The sequence below is a fragment of the Salvelinus namaycush genome, chromosome 18 (genome assembly GCF_016432855.1).
Source record: "Salvelinus namaycush isolate Seneca chromosome 18, SaNama_1.0, whole genome shotgun sequence".
NCBI lineage: Eukaryota > Metazoa > Chordata > Actinopteri > Salmoniformes > Salmonidae > Salvelinus > Salvelinus namaycush.
Window position 1 is genome coordinate 4156583 of NC_052324.1, and position 18546 is coordinate 4175128.

Here is an 18546-nt window from a genome sequence, read left to right on the forward strand (position 1 = left end):
CGATAGCGAGACCTGAAAATGGTTGTCTAGCAATGATTAACAAACAATTTGACAGAGCTTGAAGTATTTTGAAAAGAATAATGGGCAAATGTTGTACAATCCAGGTGTGGAAAGCTCTTAGAGACTTACCCAGAAGGTTAGGCAGCAATGGTAGTGGCAACAAACAATGACAGACAAAATTGTTGCTTGTTTCATAAAATCAGCTAATTAGTATAGGTCCATTTCCTAATAAACATCTCTGGACATATACCCCTAATAAATACAATAATCAATCCCTAAAATATACAATCACAATATGATACACAATAGGCATGAAAAGACCATATCATGCTATCCAAAGGAATTTTCTTCTCACTCATGTCATACGACTCACTTTTGAGACATGCTACTATTTAGCCATTTTTTCAGTGAGAACTTCAAACTGCCTATGGAGGTTATACGTTTCAAATTCTTGGATGACTACTCCAAAGAATAGTAGCTGAGTACAAAAAGGTTTCTTTCCCCATACCACTAATACATCTTAAAAGAAACAACGTCAGTTTCACTCCTTCTAGTGGAATAGTTATGGTTATCCCGGGCCAAGTTACATACAGTGCATTTGGAAAGTATTCAGACCCCTTGACTTTTTCCACATTTTGTTACGTTACAGCCTTATTCTAAAATGTATTCAATCTTTTTTTTCTCATCAATCTACACACAATACCCCATAATGACAAAGCAAAAACAGGTTTTTAGAAATGTTTGCAAATGTATAAAAACTGAAGTATTACATTTACATAAGTATTCAGACCCTTTACACAGTACTTTGTTGAAGCACCTTTGGCAGCGATTACAGCCACCAGTCTTCTTGGGTATGACGCTACAAGCTTGACAACCTGTATTTGGGGAGTTTCTCCCATTCTTCTCTGCAGATCCTCTCAAGCTCTGTCAGGTTGGATGGGGAGCGTCGCTGCACAGCTATTTTCAGATCTCTCCAGAGATGTTCGATCGGGTTCAAGTCCGGGCTCTGGCTGGGCCACTCAAGGACATTCGGAGACTTGTCCTGAAGCCACTCCTGCATTGTCTTGGCTGTGTGATTAGGTTTGTTGTCCTGTTGGAAGGTGAATCTTCGCCCCAGTCTGAGGTCCTGAGCGCTCTGGAGCAGGTTTTCATCAATGATCTCTCTGTACTTTGCTCCGTTCATCTTTGACATCCTGACTAGTCTCCCAGTCCCTGCCACCAAAAAACTTCCTCACAGCATGATGCTGCCACCACCATGCTTCACTGTAGGGATAGTGCCAGGTTTCCTCCAGACTTGACGTTTGGCATTCAGGCCAAAGAGTTCAATCTTGGTTTCATCAGACCAGAGAATCTTGTTTCTCATGGTCTGAGAGTCCTTTAGGTGCCTTTTGGCAAACTCCAAGCAGGCTATTATATGCCTTTTACTGAGGAGTGGCTTTTATCTGGCCACTCTACCATAACGGCCTGATTGGTGGAGTGCTGCAGAGATGGTTGTCCTTCTGGAAAGTTCTCCCATCTCCACAGAGGAACTCTGGAGCTCTGTTAGAGGGACCATCGGGATCTTGATCCCGCGGCCAGCTCTAGGAAGAGTGTGGTGGTTCCGGACTGTGGCCCGTCGTTGGAGGTTCCGGACTGTGAAACGTCGCCGGAAGCTCTGGACTGGGAACTGTCGCCTGAAGCTCTGGACTGGGAACTGTCGCCGGTAGCTCTGGACTGTGGAGACCCACTGGGGGCTTGATGCGTGGGAACGGTACCGGTGGCACCGGGCTGATGACCCGCACCTCAGGACGAGTGCGGAGAGGAGGCACAGGACGTACTGGACTGTGGAGGCGTACTGGAGGTCTAGAGCGCAGAGCTGGCACAACCCAATCAGGGACAGTTGTCTATCGTTGTCTCTGATTGGGAATCATACTTAGGCAGCCTTTTTCCCACCTGTGTTTTGTGGGTAGTTTTTTTCTGTATAGTTTATGCACCTTACATAACTGTTTCGGTTTTCCCTCTTGTTTATTTTGTTAGAGTGTTTTGTGATCAAATAAAAACCATGAACACTTACCACGCTGCGCTGTGGTCCGATCCTCATTATGACGAGAGCCGTGACAGCACTGTTGATTTCCCACAAAGACAAAAATGTGTTTGACAAAGCCCTCAATGCTGAACTTATGAATGTCAGTAAATGGTTATATGACAATAATCTGTCACTCCACCTTGGAAAAACAGAGTCCATCTTGAACGTGTCCAAAGTGAAACTGAGATTAGCCCTTTACTTTAAAGTGGTAATAGGTGACATAGAGTCACGGCAAAAGACTAAGTTAATTATCTTGAATGTGTGCTAGATAACCATCTGACAGAGGAGAGCGTTGCACAAAAAAGTTCTCTCCAAAATGAACCCTAAAATGTGGTTTCTGGCAAGAACCTCCACATTTCTGGATAAGAATCAAATGGTGGCATAGGCAGGGGCTCTTGTTCAGCGCCACTTTGAGTATGCATGCTCTTCCCCCAAGATAAATAAAAATCAACTGTAGAAATCTCAGAACAAATTAGTCTTCTAACAATACCCCATAAGGCCAGCATCCTGGAGTCACCTCTTCACTGTTGACGTTGAGACTGGTGTTTTGCGGGGACTATTTAATGAAGCTGCCAGTTGTGGACTTGTGAGTCGTCTGTTTCTCAAACCAGACACTCAAATGTACTTGTCCTCTTGCTCATTTGTGCATCGGGGCCTCCCACTCCTCTTTCTATTCTGGTTAGAGCCAGTTTGACTGATCTGTGAAGGGAGGAGTACACAGCGTTGTACAGGATCTTCAGTTTCTTGGCAATTTCTCACATGGAATAGCTGTCATTTCTCAGAACAAGAATAGACTGACGAGTTACAGAAGAAAGTTATTTGTTTCTGGCCATTTTGAGCCTGTAATCGAACCCACAAATGCTGATGCTCCAGATACTCAACGAGTCTAAAGAAGGCCAGTTTTATTGGTTCTTTAATCAGAACAACTGTTTTCAGCTGTGCTAACATAATTGCAAAAGGGTTTTCTAATGATCAATTTAGCCTTTTAAAATGATAAACTTGAATTAGCTAACACAACGTGCCATTGGAACACAGGAGTGATGGTTGCTGATAATGGGCCTCTATAAAAATCAGTCGTTTCCAGCTACAATAGTCATTTACAACATTAACAATGACTACACCGCGTTTCTGATCAATTTGATGTTATTTTAATGGACAAAAATGTGCTTTTCTTTCAAAAACAAGGACATTTCTAAGTGACCCCAAACTTTTGAACGGTAGTGTATCTGCATAAAGGAAAAGTCACATGTACAGGCAGATTTCAGATAATTTACAGTAGAAAGAAAAGTGGACCCAGCACACTCCCCGCAGTTCAAGGTTTTTTGTTTAGACAGAGTCCCATCCAACATCCACTATCTATTTTCTTCCTTGCAGATAAGAGCTAACCCATTTCATGGCTAAGTTGTTAAAGCCCATGGCTCTTAGTTTGATTAACAGAATCTCATGATCCACTGTATCAAATGCCTTTTAAAGATCTAGCATAACCATACCACAAAATGTCCCTCCATGTAACGTGATTTCCTGATGCCAGCTTGGAGCTCATATATGGTAGTAGGTTATCTAAGGAACTATTCCTGTCAGTCTGCTCAAACATAATCTTTTCCATGACCTTCGATGAAATACACAGGATTGAGACAGGCCGATAGTTTCCATGATCCAACTTATTCCCTTTTTATATAGAGGAATGACCCTTACAAGTTTTAGTTGACTGGTTAAAATTCCTAGTTTAAAAGACAGATTTACAATGTGAGTTATGCAGGGGGTGATAATTACCTCAGCATCTCAGAAATCTGGCAGGAATGTTGTCAAGGCCAATTCCTTTGGAATGGTTAAGTTCTTTCAGCTTTTTTAGCACAGTTGACTCAGACACTTTTTCGATTAAAACTCAAAACTGCTAGACTTGACTCTCCCCATCCAGGCTGTATCACATCCTGCCGTGATTGGGAGTCCCATAGGGCGGCGCACAATTGGCCCAGCGGCGCCCAGGTTTGGCCGGGGTAGGCCATCATTGTAAATAAGAATTTGTTCTTAACTGACTTGCCTAGTTAAATAAAGGTTAAATATATATATTTTAAACAACAACCTGATTGACAAGGTAACTTGCTAAATAATGTGTTAGCTATAGTTGTGAAGTAGCTTTTCAGACTGTCTACAACCATGGTCTTGTCTGATGTAACCTTTCCTTCAACGTCCAGGCTAAGATTTCGAGCTTTGTTCTTTAATCTGTTAGTGTAACCTAACAGCTTCAGACACATCCATATTTTACTCGGATTGTTCCTGTTCTCACCTATTTTGTCATTAAAACAATATTTCTTGGCCTTCTCTATCATCCTGTTAGCCTCATTTCATAATTTATTATAGTCTATAAAAACGTAATCTGCCTTGGATTTCCTGAACTCCAGAAAGAGTTCATTTCTTAGCTTAATTGCCTTTAAAATGTTATTATTTAGCCATGGTTCTGTTCTTTGTTTAATTCAAAAAAAAAAATATCCGGAGCCAGCTTGTCAACAGCATCTAAAAAGAATTATTTAAAATTGCCCCAGGCATTTTCCACCTCATTGCATTTCAATACAGTAAACCAGTCCAATTTGCTCAAACAATTAACAAAAGCATCTGCACTATAGTTCTTCATAGACCACATTTGTATTGAGTTATGACAATTAAAAAACTTTTTCTGAACCTTCCTACTACAAAAAATGATGGAATGATCACTGAGCCCATAGTTTACATCCCCACTGTTTGGTATCCTTGATCTATCCGACACCAACACAAGGTCAATGATGGTTTGGGTAGAAGGGCAGACCCTGGTGGGCTCATTAATCAGCTGGTGTAAGTCAAACAGATTAAAACACATCTTAAAAGCTTTCAAAGTAACATTGTCCTTTTTAAGCGTGTCTGAATTAAAATCACCAGTAACAATAACCTCTGATTTACCAAAATCTGTACAGTTGGAGCAAGTCTCCTCCAACAATTCATAAAACTGGTCTTGTAGTCTGTAACAGGTTCTGACTATAATGGGTTTGCATTTTGGTAATAGAATGTCCAGCAACACAGCTTCAGTCTCATCATGACTTAAATCTAAATCTGTAGTTGAACCCAATATCTGATCTTACATAAGTTTTAGTTAACACCCCCGCTTTTGCGATCGCGGTCTATTCTAATTACTATATCATTTTTATCTTCAATCTCAGCGTTTTTTATCGAACCATCTGGCCATGTTTCAGTAAAGCAAAGCACTCCCAACTTACAGTTACTGGAGAGTAGGCGAATTTCCTTGATCTTGGGAGGTTAGTACATTGGTAATGCCTGAGTTGGGTGGTGAGATAATAGCATTAACTAGTTTTTGCTGATTCATCCATATAATACTAGCAGATGCGGAATAGATCCAAATGGTGTGAACATAGTTAGCTGGATGTGATGGTCTACCTCTTCCTCCAAGTTGAAAAGACAACCGGGACCACAACCGTAATCTTTGAAAACAGAATTGGGTTCTCCAATGCATGGTAGATGTACTGTAACCTCAAAGCATTTCCTTTCATCCTCCCTTCCAGTCAATGGGGTATGTACTGTGTTTTGTGTTCGCACCATTTAGTCTTTCAGCGAGTGGCAGTGACACATCAGTGAACACATTTCAGTGAGATTGAGATTTTATCGTTTTCAGACAATGCCTGTGTATGTAGAGGTTACAGCTCTGGACAACCGTGCTATGAAGTACAAGTGGCTTTGAAGTCTGCCCAGACAAAGCAGGCACTATAGGCAACAACTGGATTCCACGAGCTACACAGATTAAAAGACTGTCTATGAGAATGTTCACACATCTGTCACACTAGATGACAATGTTTCTCATTTACAAGGAAGTGCTGAGTTGTTTTGACACGTACGAATGTGTATTAAATATCTGTGTCAAGGCTTTTGGAGGTATGACATTCAAAATAGATTGTTGGACAGGAAATGTATTCTCCTGGTGGCTATTCACACTGCAATCTGACAATGAGAGTCAAAACTAGATGATATAAGTCACCTTGGATAAGAACACATTTTTAGGCAATGAATAATTAAAATTGCTTTACAGTGCCTTTCAGAAAGTATTCACAACCCTTGACTTTTTCCACATTTTGTTGTGTCACAGCCTGAATTTAAAATGTATTAAATTGAGATTTTATGTCACTGGCCTATACACAATACCCCATAAAGTCAAAGTGGATTATATATTTTTTTATCTTTACAAATTAATGATAACTGAAAAGCTAAATAAGTATTAAACCCCTGTGTTATGGCAAGCCTAAATAAGTTCAGGAGTAAAAATGTGCTTAACAAGTTAAATAATAAGTTGCATGGATATAAAGGAAACCGCTCAGGGATTTCACCATAAGGCCAATGGTGACTTTAAAATGGTTACAGAGTTTAATGGCTATGATAGGAGAAAATTGAGGATGGATTAACAACGTTGTAGTTACTCCACTTCTAACATAAATGACAGTGTGAAAAGAAGGAAGCCTGTACAGAATACAAATATTTCAAAACATGCATCCTGTTAGCAAAAATATACTGAAGTAAAACTGCAAAGAATGTTGCAAAGAAATTAACTTTATGTCCTGAATACAAAGTGTTATGTTTGGGGCAAACACAACACATCACCGAGTACCACTCATCATATTTCCAAGCATGGTGATGGCTGCATCATGTTATGGGTACGCTTGTCATCGGCAAGGACTAGGGAGTTTTTTAGGATAAAAAGAAACAGAATAGAGCTAAGCACAGGCAAAATTCTAGAGGAAACCGTGGTTCACAATGCCTTCCAACAAACACTGGGAGACAAATTTACTTTTCAGCAGGACAATAACCTAAAACACAAGACCAAATGTACACTGGAGTTGTACATTTTAATGTTCCTGAGTGTTACTGAGTGGCCTGGTTAAAGTTTTGACTTAAATTGGCTTGAAAATCTATGGCTAGACTTGAAAATGACTGTCTAGCAATGATCAACAACCAACTTGACAGAACTTGAAGAATTTTTAAAACAACAATGTGCAAATATTTTACAATCCAGGTGTGCTGTAATCACTGCCAAAGGTGTTTTTTTTTGTTTGTTTTTTTACAAATGTTAGTTTTTTTTTCTCCCACTTTGACATTAAATAGTATTTTGTGTAGATCGTTGACAAAAAAATGACAATTAAATCCATTTTAATCCCACTTTGTAACACACCAAAATGTGGAAAAAGTCAGGGGTTGTGAAGTTACTGTAAATGTCGAGCCTCAACACTGTCCTTGATACTCTGGGGCTCAAGGTCATCCAAGAACATTCTAGTAGTAAAAAGTTGAACGTCAGTTTCCTTGATGAATGAGCCCTTCAAATGAATAAAGCCACCTTGATTTAAAAGACTGCCATCTTCGGATTTGTCTGAGGCCTAGTGTCCTTTATGGTTGCGCCCTCTTTGAAGTTAAGATGAGAAACAATTGACTTCATACATGAAAGATATAAATCTTCAAAGGTCTAGGGAGGCCTTAGGGTTGTTTTTAAATCCCCCCTAGTTGCTCTAGGCAGGGCAGCTATGTTTGATGGAGACCAAGTCACTGCTGGTTGAGAAATGCCTTAACCCTCCTCCTACACTGTGAGAAGACGGACTGCCAGCTCCACAGCACTCCTCTCTCAACAATGGATGCTTAGGTCTGACATTCTCAGTCCTCTAACTGTGTTGTTCTCAAGTCAAATCCAACTCTTTGAACTGCACAATTGTGGACGATTAATATGCTTCAATTCAATGTCACTAAAGTTTTCCATGCCCTTCCGAAAGTAAGCAAGTGAGACAGAGACATATGTATTTATGTTTTAGAAGGATTATAATGGAATGAGCAAGTACCGCCAGACAACTGCTCATATACGGCACACACTTTTTTGGGGGGACAAAATATTTTAGAGCTGCTAACCTCAAGTGCTGTTTGGTTATCTGTTCGGCCCTATATTTATCTATAAGTCAAACGTTTCAGTCCAACACTTCTCAAATATAACAACATCTCCAGATGTAATTTCAGTCAATAACAAGACAATAACTTAGAGACCACAGGTGTCACGGCTGTTGAATGAACAGGACCAAGGTGCAGCGTGGTGAGCGTACATGTTCTTTTATTTAGAAAAGACGCCGAACAAAACAATACACACTACAAAACAAACCGTGAAGCTAAAGGCTAAGTGCCATAAACAAAGTCAACTTCCCGCAAAGACAGGTGGGAAAAAGGGCTACCTAAGTATGGTTCTCAATCAGAGACAACGATAGACAGCTGTTCCTGATTGAGAACCCTACCCGGCCAAAACATAGAAATACAAATAATAGAACATAGAATACCCACCCCAACTCACACCCTGACCAAACCAAAATAGAGACATAAAAAGGATCTCTAAGGTCAGGGCGTGACAACAGGCCTAAATTGGAGTGGAATGATGTTTTTAGAATTTTTTACAACTTAATCAAAAATGAAAAGCTGAAATGTCTTGACTCAATAAGTATTCAGCCCCTTTGTTATGGCAAGCCTAAATAAGTTCAAGAGTAAAAATGTGCTTAACAAGTCTCATAAGTTGCATGGACTCACTCAATGTGCAATAATAGTGTTTGACATGATTTCTGAATGACTATCTCATCTCCGTACCCCACACATACAATTATCTATAAGGTCCCTCAGTCGAGCAGTGAATTTCAAACACAGTTTCAACCACAAAGATCAGGGAGGTTATCCAATGCCTCGCAAAGAAGGGCTCCCATTGGTAGAGAGGTACAAATTAAAAAAAACTCAGCTCAGTGATTTCACCATGATGCCAATGGTGACTTTAAACAGTTACAGAGTTTAATGGCTGTGTTAGGAGAAAACTGAGGATGGCTCAACGACAACATTGTAGTTACTCCACAATACTAACCTAATTGACAGAATGAAAAGAAGGAAGCCTGTACAGAATAAAAGAATGTGGCAAAGCAATTCACTTTTTGTCTTGAATACAAAGTGTTATGTTTGAGGCAAATCCAATACAACACATTACTGAGTACTACTCTCCATATTTTAAAACATTGTGGTTACTGTATCATGTTATGGGTATGCTTGTAATCGTTAAGGACTGAGGATTTGTTTTTTTTAGGTAAGCACAGGCAAAATCCTAGAGGAAAACCTGGTTCAGTCTTCTTTCCACCAGACACTGGGAGATGAATTCACCTTTCAGCAGGACAATAACCTAAAACAAAAGGCCAAATCAACACTGGAGCTAAGCACAGGCAAAATCCTAGAAGAAAACCTGGTTCAGTCTGCCTTCCACCAGACACTGGGAGAAAAATTCACATTTCACTAGGACAATAACCTAAAACACAAGGACAAATCTACAGTGGAGTTGCTTACCAAGAAGACAGTGAATGTTCTTGAGTGGCTGAGTTACAGTTTTGGTTTAAATCTACTTGAAAATATATGGCAAGTCCTGAAAATGGTTGTCTAGCAATGATCAACAAACAATTTGACAGAGCTTGAAGAATTTTTTACTGAATAATGGGAAAATGTTGGACAATCCAGGTTTGGAAAGCTTACCCAGAAAGACTCTCAGCTGTAATCATGCCAAAAGTGCTTGTACAAAGTATTGACCCGGGGGTGTGAATACGTATGTAAATTAGATATTTTTGTATTTCCTTTTTTCAATAAATTTGTTTTCACTTTGTCATTATGGGGTATTGTGTGTAGACGGGTGAAAAAAATCAATCACAAAATGTATTTTGAATTCAGGCTGTAACACAACAAAATGTGGAATGAGTCAAGTCAGATCAAATCAAATCACATTTTATTGGTTACATACACATTGTTAGCAGATGTTAATGCGAGTGTAGCGAAACGCTTGTGCTTCTAGTTCCAACAGTGCAGTAATATCTAACAAGTAGTCTAACAATTTCCCAACAACTACCTAATACACACAGATCTAAAGGGGTGAATGAGAATATGTGCATATACTGTAAATATATGGATGATTGATGGCCGAGCGGCATAGGCAAGGTGTAATAGGTATAAAATACAGTATATACATATGATGTGAGTAATTCTGGTAGTGGTAGTTCTGAAGGCTCTGTAACTCTAGGAGCATGGATGGGCATTGGGTAACACATTCATCAAGGAGTTGGAGGTTATCATTTCGCTCTCCATGTTTATAGTGAAGAGGACTTCTAATGGAGCCATTTTATTAAAAACAACCCACTGCCGTTTCACTTGATGCAGTATCTTCTCCCTCCCTTTCTTTGCCAAGATGCTTGTCATCTCTTCTGCTGCATTTTTATTGAATCATCACTTTAGTAGCCCATAACCGCCTGTCTTTTTTTCTCCTCTTTTTAAAAAAATTGATTGTCCTGGAAAGTGACCTCTAAGAAATGTATGACACAGCTCCTTTGATTTGGAGGTCTAATCATAAATGTAATATATTCTCTGATATATGAGATTGTATCATAGCCATATAAAACGAGTTACATTTGCATCAAAGAAAATAAGCTTTCCCTTTGAACGTTCATTTATCTAATATCTTTTTTTCATTTCAGCTGCCGATGTTTAATCTTTTAATTCTTTGTATAAGCCATAACATCATTTTTTCCAAGTGTAAGGCTGGATTTAAGCTGATAACATTTTCTCAAAAACAAGAGTCTGCAAATCTGCTGCAAATAGGACAAATTAGATAGGACAAATGCTTCGTTATTATTTGTGCTTTATTCGTCAATTAATTTAACCATTTGATTTTCACCTATATCATTGATCACTAATTCATTTGCTGATATATTTGAAATCATTTCATCCTTGTCTTTGCAGGAGTTATCCGCGAGAGTTACCAGAAGGGGCGTGACCAGCTGGTCCCTGTCACACTGCTGGCCATCGCTGTCATCCTGGCCTTTGCCATGGGTGCCATCTTCTCTGGTATCCTCGTCTACTGTGTGTGTGACCACCGGCGACGAGACATTGAGCTGTCTGGGCGTAAGGACAAAGACCACGACAGGAGGGGCTCCATGAACAGCGTGACCAAGTTGACAGGCCTGTTTGAGACCGGGGCCAAGGACAGTCGCCCTGAGGCCATCCTCACCCCGCTCATGCACAACGGCCGCCTCACCAATGGTAAAATTCTGATCAAAGCCGACCAGCACCACCTGGACCTGGCTGGCATGCCCACCCCAGAGTCCACCCCCATGCAGCCCCGACGCAAGCCCAGCCGGGGAAGCCGCGAGTGGGAGAGGAACCAGAATCTGATCAATGCCTGCACCAAGGACCTGCAAACCATGGGCACCCCAGTCATCCCCACTGACCTGCCCCTGAGGGCCTCCCCAGGCCACATCCCCAGTGTGGTAGTGCTTCCCCTGCCACAGCACCAGCATCAGCAGCCCTACCAGCATGAGTATGTAGAGCAGCCCCACCGCAGCGACCTCAGCCAGATGAGCCTGGGTGACCAGGGTGCCACACTGGAGTACAAGGCCCTAAAGAGCCCCTGCCACAGCCTCAACCTGGTGGAGAGCGACGGACTGCCGCCCCGAGTGCCCCAAAGGGAGGCCTCCCTCACCATCCCCCCTGCCGTGCCCCAGATGGGCAAGCGGCTCGAGGTGCACTCCTCTGTCTATGGCCATGAGTACAAGCGGGGCTACCCGATGAGTGCCCAGAAAGGCTCTGCCCTCAAAAAGCACAACACCAACTCATCCAACTCCTCTCACCTGTCCAGACACCAAAGTTTTAACCACGTGGAGTCGCCGCCCCCCGCCCCACAGAGGGTGGACTCCATGCACATGAATTCCCAGGGGATGTTCCACTCCCGACAGCCCAGCATGAGCTCTTACGGTTCATTGCCCCGGACCGGGGTCAAACACCTCAAGCCTGACGTACCGCCCAAACCCTCTTTAGTGTCCCTCTCAACGAAAGTCAATTCCAATGACTCCTGCACATAATCAGCACGCTCAGAATACAGAACAGGAAACACAATTGCATCTCCTTTTGTCCTTGGTCTGTGTACAGCAAACACAACACACTTTTTAAAAGATTTCTTTTCTTTTATATATATGTAAATATTCTACAAATGGTTGATGTTGAGCTCAGGCTGTTGACTCCCAGTTCCCCAGAAACACGGAACACTTGCTACTGAGAAGAAAATTACTTTCATGAATATTTAATTGACAAGCAACATGTCACCCCTGTAGCATTCAAGACAGTGGCTGTGTTGGACTTTTGAACACTATGACTTGACTGATGTTTTGTTTTCTTAACTGACTGCTAAACGCACATAGACAGTGGGAGAAAAGTGGAGCAATTATATACTGAGGACTGGGGTGTTCTCCCAGCAAGCACTTGGGCACAGCGAGCTCTGACTGGAATGACAGCTTCAGTTTACGTGGAAAACTGTGAAATGCCTCTCAGTGTTACAGCTACTGGACACGGCAATCAAGTTCTGCGTTGGTTGAAAAAAGCCTTGGTCTGAGAATCTTCTACTGCATTGGTTACTGAATAACACATGACTGTTAATAGTAATAGCTTGTTGTATTTATTTTTAATAAGTGCTTTTGAAGAAAATACTGACATTTTAGGCTCAGAGAGAAGAGTTATTTAAATATGAATTATTCAAGAATTAAATTATTTAAAGTCAATCAACTGGAGCCAGTACAACTTTCTTGACACAAAAGGTCCACTAGGTCTTCTAGCGCCTTGGGTTTTTGAAGCTTGGGATATATGTGACCTCTTTATGGAGGATATATTTATTTAACTGTGCCAGATGGGACCTACATGATGGAGCAGAACCTCCCATGTTAAAGAAGTCAGAAAAATACAAAAAACAGAACTCCTGAAACTCACTCCCTCGATCACTCCTCCATGGGCATCTCCATACGTTTGGCACTGTGGTTTTGCAGTCAGTCTCTCTCTCCCGGTTGGCTTCTGGCTCACTGTGTATTAACAAGGTTCACTCTTGCATATAAACGTGCAAAGGGAATAAAACGTGGAATTCCACACATGAAAAAGAGAAGCGTGAGGATGTTGGGCGCTCTGCCAGGTGTGGAGAGCGGCCATTTTGGCAGGTACTGAAATGTCTTGTTTTCTCTAGGCGCGTCACGCAGTCCTCTGATTGAATTACATCTGTTGATAGCCTGTTTCACTTCCACATGTAAAGTTGTGCCTTACACCCTGAGTAGTGACATTTTCTTTAGCTGGTAACTATGTCTCCTCTTTGTATTTTCTTATGTCATCTTTCACTGGTTTGATAAAGGCAAATAAAGAATGTGTTCTTGTTGTAATTCTGTTCCCTAGAAATATACAGACATATTCTTCTTTGTGGTTCATTTCTGATAGTGCCAATGATGCGCTTAAAGCAACCCTTTTTGTTGTGCTGGCAGTGTCGATGATGTTGTTGTGTGTGGAATTTTTTACTTTGCTGTTCGATTGGAGGGATTCATGGTTGTTCTTGAAATGGCCTCTTAGGGTCTTGCTGGTGCACAGCAATAATCAAACACTAACATATGAAAAACACACCAGTAGACTGTACAGACATGGCACCAGGTTCCTAGTGTACACGATAACACTTCAGTTTCTAGGCAGTGAAAAGCAGGCTGGTTCCTGTGATAGAAAAGAGTTTTTTTTAAATTAGGAGACGTTTTTTAAAAACACATGTTCCAGGACGATTAGAGTAATTTAATTTGTACTAACTCTCTTTATCAATGTCTTATGAATGACAGTTTCATTGACCAATCTGATCACATTTTCATTGATCACATCTCCCCAAATCAACAGAGCACTCCTTTAGTATTGTGTGTAGATAGGTGAGTTTCTTGATCTCAAGCAGATTTCCATTTACAATGGTGGAAAGCCAACTATTTCTCATCCACAGCCAATGCAAGAAGAACGAGTAAGATAGTTCCACTTCTGAGGCATATACAGTATGTGTTAATTGAACTAACGTGTACATAGAAGCTTATAGGGTTCGATTGCAGCGACTGCGACATGCATCATGATCAGATTAGGTTTAGTAAAGGGAAGGTCATTTGAACTTTCCACCCCAATAGTGCAGATTGCATCTCTAGCCACGGTTGACATGGCTACTGTGAACAGTGTGTCTCTTTGGTGTGTGTGTGCCTTTGTCTGTCACCCTTGCTATACACTGCTAGATGCAACTGAGACAGACTCAACTCGTTTTGAACTTTGTAAGCTTGTAAGATATTGTGATGTCACACGTTTTTTTGTTGCCCTACTCCACTTAACATCTGATTCACAGCTTAATGTATGTTGTAAAAAAAAACATTCTCTTTAATAAATGCAAAATGTAATAAAAAAAATAATATTGTCATGAAGATGGTTGTATTTCCATGATTTGAGAGCAAAACATACTATAAAAAAAGGATGCTTGCTCTGATGTTAGTACAACAGAACAGATCAAATGCTTTTAGCTTATGGGAAAATACAGCTAACTTCCGTGATATGGTTCTTATTCTTATAAGAGTACAAGAGGTAGCACTTTAAAACCTATGTTATGTTGATCCAAGATATTTTGGAGGATTGTTGGCAGTGTTTCAGTGTGAATGAACAGGCTGATAAGAATCAGTCTGGAGCCATTAACTGGTTTCCAGGTTGGAGTCATTCATTCAACATCACCTTTATGATACGAAGGTGAGTCACTAATCCGTAGAGATTAGGTTACAAGGATTTGACGCTAACATTAAGGGTCCTTGTTCTCTCACAACCTTGTATTGTTCATTCACCTTTTTATTACCTTTGAGTCACATTTTCACCACTAATATAGCAATACAGTCAGTGGTAGAGAGCACAATAAGTACACAATCAGCTCCTTTCCATGGTAAGTTCAAAAAGGAGACTGGAACAGCTCCATAGCATCACAAATTCAAAGCAAACGTTATCTTATGCATCTACCATATGTCTTTGTGTTTGTTAAACCAGTTAAACAGATAGGTTCAGGAACAACAAAGCTTTTGGAAAAAATACACATAGAGAGAGATCAGGGGCCTGCTAATAAACAGACAAAGTGCTCACAGGCCATTGCTGGATATAAAATGACAATGTATCCAAACGTAATGTAAGATAATGTATATGTACACTACATGACCAAAAATATGTGGACACCTGCTCGTTGAACATCTCATTCCAAAATCATGGGCATTAATATGGAGTTGGTCCCCACTTTGCTGCTATAACAGCCTCCACTCTTCTGGGAAGGCTTTCCACTAGATGTTGGAACATTGCTGCAGGGACTTGCGTCCATTCAGCCACAAGAGCATTAGTGAGATCAGGCACTGATGTTGGGCAATTAGGCCTGGCTCGCAGTCGACATTCCAATTCATCCGAAAGGTATTCGATGGGGTTGAGGTCAGGTATCTGTGCAGGCCAGTCAAGTTCTTCCACACCAAGTTCGACAAACCATTTCTGTATGGACTTCGCTTTGTGCACGGGGGCATTGTCATGCTGAAACAGGAAAGGGGCTTCCCCAAACTGTTCCCGCAAAGTTGGAAACACAGAATCGTCTAGAATGTCATTGTATGCTATGGCATTAAGATTTCCTTTCACTAGAACTAAGGGGACTAGCCCGAACCATGAAAAACAGCCCCAGAACATTATTCCTCCTCCACCAAACATTTTGCACTATGTATTCGAGCAGGTAGCGAAACCCAGATCCATTCATCGGACTACCAGATGGTGAAGCGAGATTCATCACTCCAGAGAACATGTTTCCACTGCTCCAGAGTCCAATGGTGACGAGCTTTACGTCACTCCAGCCGACGCTTGGCATTGTGCATGGTGATCTTAGGCTTGTGTGTGGCTGTTTGGCTATGGAAACCCATTTCATGAAGCTCCCGACGAACTGTTATTGTGCTGACATTGCTTCCAGAGGCAGTATGGAACTTGGTAGTGAGTGTTGCAACCGAGGACAGACGATTTTTACTCCCTACGAGATCCAGCACTCGACGGTCCCGTTCTGTGAGCTAGTGTAGCCTACCACTTCGCGGCTCAGCCATTGTTGCTCCTAGACATTTCCACTTCACAATAACAGCACTTACAGTTGACCGGGGCAGCTCTAGCAGGTCAGAAATTTGACAAACTGACTTGTTGGAAAGGTTGCATCCTATGACGGTGCCACGTTGAAAGTCACTGAGCCCTTCAGTAAGGCCATTCTACTGCCAATGTTTGTCTATGGAGATTGCATGGTTGTGTGGTCAATTGTATGTTATGCCTGTCAGCAAAGTGGATTAATTTGAAGGGTGTCCACATACTTTTGTATGTATAGTGCATCTGATAATGGACAAAGAAAAATAGGCACGTAATAAAATTGGCTGCATGTTATAAATACTCTCCTGGAAGAAAAAAAATCTATTGGAATTCTGTTTGAATCGTGATCTACTGTGACACAACGGTGGGACTACTCGATAGCTTCAGTGTTTGCCAGTAAACGCACAAGCACAAACATAACACCCCCCCTTCCACCACCACGTCTCCAATCCCTGCTGGCAAGGCTCTGTGCTCATTTTGAGTGCTGCTGCCCCACAATCTGTGGTCACAACAAGCTTAGTAGAGTAATCCTTGACCTCTCATCCAGCTATCAGTTCCCACTACTGATACATCTCTTAATGCCCTACATCCTCTTAGTATGTGTGACATTCCCTGCCACTGGTCCACTGTTTCAGCCAAAAGAGTAACCATCACAGAGACTATACAGTACAACAATGTCCCTCTTAATGTCCGTTTGAATTAATACAGTTCAACAAGTCATTAACCACCAATGGCCCCATTAATGATAATTCTCACTGGTTGCTGTGGTTTATTTTTCATAATGGTATCATGTGTCTATTTTACAGTGTATGATTGTGAAGCACGGTCCCTAAGTCCTCTACCCTATTCTACCTCCTGCTAGCCCAAACCACAGGAGGAAAACCTAACACAAAGCAAACCTGAGAATGGAATGTAAATCAAGGATCTATGATGTTGGTGGCTGGCACATAATGATTGTTCATATGAATTCCTATGTCATGCGTATTCAAGACACAACGTCCCTGAGAAAACTCTATCAGAATCACACAAAAGAAGAAGAGCATGCTGGGGCCCCTTGACAATTAGGTACTACTACTGTGGCATTGAGATTTTAGAACACAAATAAAAAGAGGGAAGGTTGATGTGACATGTGCAGGACGGTTTATTTTGAGGGCATCATGGTGGTGGTGGGAACAGGGCAATGAACTATGGGAATGAGGAGAGAAGAGGCATTCAGTGCAAATCTTGAGCACACATGTGGCTTAGCATAATGGTTGGCAGGGGGATCAAAACAATGCCCACGGGTGACGTGAGGGAGTAGAGCCGAGCAGAGAAGAGCAGAGCAGGGGGACTTGGACATGGTCCTCCCCCTCACTCAGAAGCCACTGCCTAGGACTGGAAGTGACTGACTGGCTCTATCTAACAGGAGCAGGGGGTAATCCTCGGAATAGGTTTATATGCTGAAACCTGACTAGGAGCAGCGCAATGTCCTCATAACACTGTCATGATTAAATGAAGACCCTTTTCTATTGAATTATAACAGGGGCCCGTAGTTCTTCCTGGTAAGGTTGCATGGTCAGGAAGAACTCAGATCTCAAATCATGACAGTGTTTTCTGGGTATTCTGATGGCCACGCCAAGGTTCTTTCACATGGCAGTCCATTTTGTAGCATGATCAGGAACAAGCACCTGGTTTGAGAAGTGTGAAATAATAGCTCTTAATGATTGTTTAATGAGTTTCATGCCTCGTGATGATGGGTAATAGTCAGATATCTGGTTTGACTGGGATTATTGTCGGTCATCCCAATGGCAGTTGGCATTATGATGACCGCTCTGATAAATTGTGACTGAATGTTGTTAAGGGTATGTATGGCTAGAAAGCGCAGACTGGCCACTGTTCCCCTTCCTGTTGTAATTAAGAGTGGTAGAGTGGGAGGTCAAAGGAGCGATGTAGCGAAACTCTCACCTCAATCAACTGACGCAAAACTAAAAGGAACATAGAAATGTGAAAGTTATCTCGTAACTGAAAATCGGTTGTGAAAGTTACATTTCCTACAGACACACTGTCACGTCCTGACCATAGTTCTTGTGTGTTTTGCTTGTTTAGTGTTGGTCAGGACGTGAGCTGGGTGGGCATTCTATGTTGTGTGTCTAGTTTGTCTGTTTCTGTGTTCAGCCTAATATGGTTCTCAATCAGAGGCAGCTGTCAATCGTTGTCCCTGATTGAGAATCATATATAGGTGGCTTGTTTTGTGTTGGGGATTGTGAGTGGTTGTCTTCTGTCTTTGTGTTCTGCACCAGATAGGACTGTCTCGGTTTTCACATTTGTTATTTTGTATAGTGTTCACGTTATTGTCTCTTCTTTATTAAATCATGTTGAACACTAGCCGCGCTTCATTTTGGTCCTCTCCTTCATCCCAGGAAGAAAGCCGTTACACACACTGGTTTTATCATATTGTTTCCTTTTCTCTGATT

General features: G+C 41.5%; 1 protein-coding gene across 2 annotated transcripts in view; it reads left to right on the plus strand.

The window, feature by feature from the left end:
- LOC120063029 (semaphorin-6A-like) overlaps positions 1-14377 on the plus strand; it is a 92429-nt gene extending 78052 nt beyond the window's left edge. For both annotated transcript variants that reach the window (XM_039013139.1, XM_039013140.1), the window contains one exon: positions 10883-14377. In XM_039013139.1, coding sequence (XP_038869067.1) covers positions 10883-12000 — 1118 coding nt within the window. In that variant the 3' untranslated portion in view covers positions 12001-14377. The remainder of the gene's footprint in view (positions 1-10882) is intronic.
- The last annotated feature ends 4169 nt before the right edge of the window (positions 14378-18546 follow it).